The sequence below is a fragment of the Castanea sativa genome, chromosome 5 (genome assembly GCF_040712315.1).
Source record: "Castanea sativa cultivar Marrone di Chiusa Pesio chromosome 5, ASM4071231v1".
In the NCBI taxonomy this organism is placed as follows: Eukaryota; Viridiplantae; Streptophyta; class Magnoliopsida; order Fagales; family Fagaceae; genus Castanea; species Castanea sativa.
The window spans coordinates 72,201,921-72,208,081 of record NC_134017.1 but is presented as its reverse complement, the minus strand read 5'-3'; the positions used below and the strand labels follow the sequence as shown (position 1 = coordinate 72,208,081).

At 31.7% G+C, this 6,161-nt stretch overlaps 1 protein-coding gene across 1 annotated transcript; it reads right to left on the bottom strand.

Annotated features, from left to right (window-relative positions):
• Positions 1-1,125: 1,125 nt before the first annotated feature.
• Positions 1,126-5,352, bottom strand: LOC142633998 ((3S,6E)-nerolidol synthase 1-like). The gene is made up of 7 exons (XM_075808261.1): positions 5,117-5,352; positions 4,759-5,023; positions 4,076-4,448; positions 3,746-3,964; positions 3,366-3,504; positions 2,495-2,743; positions 1,126-1,704 (listed from the first exon to the last, which is right to left on the bottom strand). Exons 1-7 carry the CDS (start codon positions 5,321-5,323, stop codon positions 1,405-1,407), a joined length of 1,752 nt encoding a protein of 583 aa, XP_075664376.1. The 5' UTR covers positions 5,324-5,352; the 3' UTR covers positions 1,126-1,404.
• Positions 5,353-6,161: the final 809 nt, after the last annotated feature.

The window sequence follows — 6,161 nt, the reverse complement described above, 5'->3', positions numbered from 1 at the left end:
CAACAAAAAAGATATATAACATTATACACGCTAATGCCCCCCACCATTCAAGTTACTGCTCTTTTTAAAGAAAATTAATTTCATGAGAAAATGTCTATTAAATTTTTTATTGGGTTTCATAAATTAATTTAATGTGAAATTTCTATTAGATTTCTATATTTATTTGGATTTTTATGTAATTTTTCAATTTTTACTAATTTAATATTTTTTTTATTTTAAATAATTATTAAATTAATTATGACATCATCATGGTTGGACCTTGGTCTAACCTCAAAAACCTTAAACCTTACCCTTTTACGGTTCTTTGAACGGTCCAGATTTCAAAATCATGGTCAATGGTGCTAAATCTGTAATGGTGTCAATCATAGTGTGTAGCCATTTTGCTAAATTCTATGACAAAAGTTTCTTTATAATTAAAGGAAAATTCTTAATTTATAATGTACTGAAAATTTAAAATTAATATTATAGACTACAGAAATGCTTACAATATTATACACATTAGTAAAAACTGTACAACATATTTAGTTTATGATATAAAATTTACATTATTAGTGCAATATAAATTTATAATTACTCGTAAAGAAATTGTTTTATTGTGAATGTTATTCAAGTTCATTTGTAACTGTTTGGTGTAAGTTTAAGTCAGAAGAAAACTATATATTCACCTTGCAAGTTGGAGAATTTTGGTCGAGCAAATTGCATAGCAGTTGAGCGAAATCAGGCAAATTCAAAATATTGTAGGATATAAAGTTTTTCTTGGTATTCGCTCGTAACCATAAAAAAAAAAAAAAATATATATATATATATATATATATATAAAGTTTTTCTTGGTATTCGCTAGTAACCATAAAATATATATACATAATAAAAAATAAAAAACCTTAATATTTTGTAGAGAAAGGCAAAAAAGAATTTCTTGAGAAAACCTTGCCCAAAGCCAAAAAGTCTTTCAACTTCTCTATTAATTGCCATATTATTGACAGGACTTTACTACCAAACCAGAAAAATGACCTACTATGTGTTTGGAATATTGTTTTGAAATCACTGAGATCAAGTAGAATTTTCAAACAGCCTTGAATTGGCCAAGAAATTGGTTAAATGGCAGGCGTATCGACTTGCAGCATCAAATAACTGTGATGACACAAGGCTGGATTCAACAATTGAAAGCAAGAGAGGAAAACTAGGCTATAGCGTTTCTTTACATATATATTACAACAATCTTCATAGTGGATATGGTTACATATCATTCAGGAAATTTGAAAATTTATTTAGCACTTAAATTTTAAGGAAATGCTAGTGCAAGAAGCTGAAATATTGCTAACTAGTTTAAGCCTCCTCACATCTCCCATTGGTTATTACATTACCAAAGCGCAATACGTTACGAAACCCAAAAGTCTAATTTGTTTACATTTTCTTATAGGCAACACTTTTCAAGATCAGTGACTTCATGTGCTCCTCTAGACTTGGAAGGCGATGTTTCTCGTCATAACTGTACATCAAAGGAACCATCCTTGCAGCATTAAGAGAAGCCTTTATAAAAGACGCTGGAAATGGATTTGGGTTAAGGCAATCCTTGTTGAGTTGCTTCCATGCATTTGAAATCATTTTGATAACATGACTTTTTGCATCTTCAACTGAACAGCCTTGATGTTCTTTCCTGTAGCACTCAATATAGGATCCATCATGACCGTTTTGATCCTCATCCTGCAGATAATCCTAACCAGTTAGTGAGTTAACCTTAGAAGTTGCAAACATATACATATATATTATATGAAAAATTTTAACTTTTTGTCTCATCTTTTACAAGATAAATAACATATATATGTTTCTAGAAATAAACTAATTTTTATCTTTTTTTTTTTTTTTTTGCCTCACATTTAACAAATAAATTAACGAAAATTAGAAGATATTAAACTCACTTACGATTTTTTTTTAATAATTGTTAACTTGCCCTGATATGATCATTATAAAAATGATGTTAACAATAAATTTATATAAAAGTGAAATTCTCTCATCCTATTCCACCCAATTTTGTGAATTTAAAGAATTGTGGAAAGGGCTGTGAAAAAAATTCAGAGTTATTTGATAGTGTATTTTTAATAATAGTTTTTAATATGTAATATTACACATATTTCTACATACTTTTTTACTATTTTTAAAAAATACAAACAACTTTAACAGAACATCATTACCAAATGAGTTTTAAATTTTCCTCCACGGTTTGGAAATTATTATTTTTCCTATTTTTCTAAGAAAACTAAGATCCTTACACGTGGATGACTGTGGTTAATTCGACAAAAGATAGAGTACGAATGAGAGGACATTCTTTGCGACTGTCCTATTCCTTGCTTTAAAAAGTAAAAGAAAAAAAAATTAAAATGCCACTAACCTTTAGGCCACTAGATATCTATTATTGGTGGGATCACTCCTTGTTAAAAGTCAACAAATAGACCCACATGTGTGGCTGCTTGTGAATTTAATCTTATTCTCTTACCTGGGCATTTCCGAGGTCATCCCAGAGTCGAAGAATTGTGGCTATGGAAGATGTAATGCTGGGATTGTTGTCCAGAAGATCAACAGTCTCCTTGCTAATTCCCTCACCCAAGAGAAAGAACTTGTGAACTAGCACCACATGCAATCCTGTACTCACATGTGCATTCTTCATGTACTCCTCTGCCTTTGGCAAGTTCCCAGAAGCAAACCATTGTGCTTCTAATAGGAAGGCATTACACAATCTAGCCCACTGTGACAATCAATAATCAAAGGTGTAGCATGAGTAATCTCTTCGAAAGTTTACTATTCACGGGAAAAATATGTCAAAATACAATGTTTATCCTTATACATCAGGCCAATAGCGATTTTTGTCCCTGAAAGTGACCATCCGACTAATCACTTTATGTCTCTAGACTAAAAGTGACCATTTTCAATTTGTTGAGAACTAAAACAATAGTAGAAAATTATTAATTTATATTGTATTATGAATGTAAGATCTACATCGTAGACTACACAACTGTATACATTTGCATAAAAGTGTACAATGTTATATATATTAGTTTAATCTACAATGTAAATCTTACGTTGATGGTATAATGTAAATTATTAATTTTTTAAAATTCTCAACAAATTTAAAATGGTCACTTTTAGTCCATTTGAAAGTTGAAGTGATCGTTTTTATTATTTCTAATGTATTTAAGAGAGCAATGCCATCATGTTAGTTTAAGTTTGGTCCTGTCATTTAAGGAATCTAAAGCAATCATTTTAAATTTCAATATTTAAAATTATTAATAAACTAAAATTTAGGGACCAATATGTATTATGCTTTAGAAAATAATTGTGTTTGATAGTTATTTTGTCAATATATATACCGCTTTCTTTAGGGAGTCAATAGGGTTCCATCCAGTCCTTTTGTAGACCTTGTAGCTGATTTCATTGGTAATGTCATAAAGAGCCACGAAACATATCTTCAAAGGGTCTGGTAATTTCTCAGATGCTGATAATTCCCATCTACGTGCACAGAAAAACGTAATAATCACGCATGGTGAAATAGTAAAATAAAGAAAGTCATATTTTTGTACCGTTTTAATTATTTCAAATTTTTTTTACATCCACTTTTATTAGTTGAAATATGGACATTTTTTAAATATGAACATTCTTGCATCAATTATATATTAAGCATCAACCGGTGGACTAAAACAAGCATGAAAGAATATTTAGCAATTTTCTTATATGAAACAAACACGCGTACCTATTCACTGCATTTGTGAAGAGAGTGAGTTCATCTAGCGTTCCGTAAACATCAAACATGTCGTCTATCACGTAAACCATAGCTATAGGTTTTGTGAGCTCAACCCTTTGATATGTCAGGCTTGGATCTGTGAGGCAAGCCGCTGTCCACATGTACCATTTAAGTGGTTGATCTCTCGCAAAGTTCAACTTTTTAGCCAGACCTAAGCCTTTCCACCATCTTTTAGGAGAAATGATAATTTAGAATAGAATCAAAGTATAGGCAATCTGAGTAAAAAAATAATTAATAGACAATCATAACAAAAATATTCTAGAGTCTCATTGAACTTACTTGAAAATTTGAAGAAGTTCCTGTTGGTGTATGGACTGGACCATTTTGAAGTCCATCTTTGCTAGTTCTTGTAAATGTTTTACCCAACCCCTTGCCCCTTCGAAATTGTCTGGGAGGCCCTTAGCCATGAACCTTGGCAAACTCTTATGATAGGGATGCTCCAATGTGTTCAGAATGAATCTAGCGTGTTGGTGATCAAGATGTTTGATGTTTGCTTCGAGAAGGTGGCGACTGAAGTCTTTAGCTTCTATGAGTATGTCTTCGTGATCGATGCTTACCTCTGACGCTTCATATAATTCCATCAATCCACTTATGTGTTCACCTAACTCCAATTTAAAGTTTCCTTCCTTGTTCTTGAAATTGTTAAACACATCTGTATGACACACAATTAGCCGCAATTTATTGACTTTCAAGGAATATTTATTTTCTACAATTGGCAAGTTACACATATCAACATTATCGAGTGAGTCTTGAACCCATAAACATACTCTTTGTGTTATTTGAGATAGAGCTCAACTGTGAATAATTTTATTTTATCTTTTAATGTTTATCTAAAAATGTTTTTGTTCAACTTTTAGAATCAAACGTTATTTGCCACCCAATCCTTGGAGATGTAATTATAATTATGCTGTGATAATTACAAGAACAACGTAATTTAGGTAAAAAGAAATATAAATTCTCACCTGCAGAAACATGATAGCCATCTTGTCTCAATAACCGAAAACGCAGTGCAGCCTCATAAAGATCGTGATCATGACCTGCATGAGCGCTAAAAATCATATACTGCCTTTTAAGGATTGTTTCAATCTCCTCTTGGAAGTGATACTCAATGCCTAAGCGCAAGATTGCATCAACCACGTTCAAACCTTCGAAAGGATCTTCAACTAACTTGCTAAGTATATTTTTGAATTTCTTTAGTTTTTGCACGTATTCAACGCAAAAATCATCCTGGAAAATCAATATATCCCTCTTAAATTATGAAAAGTTAGGTCTGGAAAAACAAGAAAAAGAAATGGTGAAAATGGTTATGCAAAACTTAACCGTGGAACTGTGGTATTCAGGAAGAAAATTGTAGTCTTCTGTGGGAAAATAATTAACCGCTTGATCTTGGGCAATGCTGCTTCCTTGTGCCTTTTGCATACAAGTATCATTGATGAGGGAAGTAATATTTTCAGTATTTTGGATATTTTTGAAACCATTTTGAGGTTTAGAGGAAGAAGAGGATGCACAAAAGAAGGCCATGGACATTGTGATATGAGTATCCCAATTAGTTTTGAGCTGAGAGAGAGAGAGAGAGAGAGAGAGAGAGAGAGAGAGAGAGGTGTGTTGATATGATGAACTGAGATACCCAATTTATAGGAAGTTGATAATATGAAGCCAAAGACACCGGCTCTTCTCTCAACAACAGCAACAAAAAATAAAAAATAAAAAATAATAATCTCTAACCATTCCTTTTTTGTTTTTATATGAAAAATGTCTTCTTATTTTTGTGGCCACCAATGTTTTTTTTTTTTTTTTTTTGAGAAACTCGTGGGCACCAATGTAGCACTGTAGTAAGTCACCATGAGATAAAGTCATGTGAATGGAAAACTATGCTATACAAAGAAAAACCTTGTTCAGCAGACAGATATGTAGCTTCACGTGTTTCATGTGTCAAGTGACAACAACGCCCAACCAAGGTATAAAAAATTCTATTTTTATGAGCATGTATTTGAATTATGCTGCAATATAAAGGGCTGTTTAGATAAAATTTATTATTGAAAATTGAAAATTGAAAACTGAAAACACTGTAATAAAATAATTTTAAAATGTGTAAATAGTACCGCAGTACCCATTTTTAATGAAAAAGTTGCTGAAAAGTAAAATTTGTAGATCCGTGAACAGTGCACGGATGCACTGTTCACAGAAGACTGGGTCAACAACTGTAGCTGGAAAAAAAAAAAAAAAACGCTGAAACGCAAAACGCAGCCCTTTTCAGTTGAATCCAAACGCCCTCAAAAAGTCAAAATATGAAAGATTATTTCTTCTTTCTTATCTCCTACACATCCATTAAATAATTTCATACTTGTTCGTCCATAAAAATAAA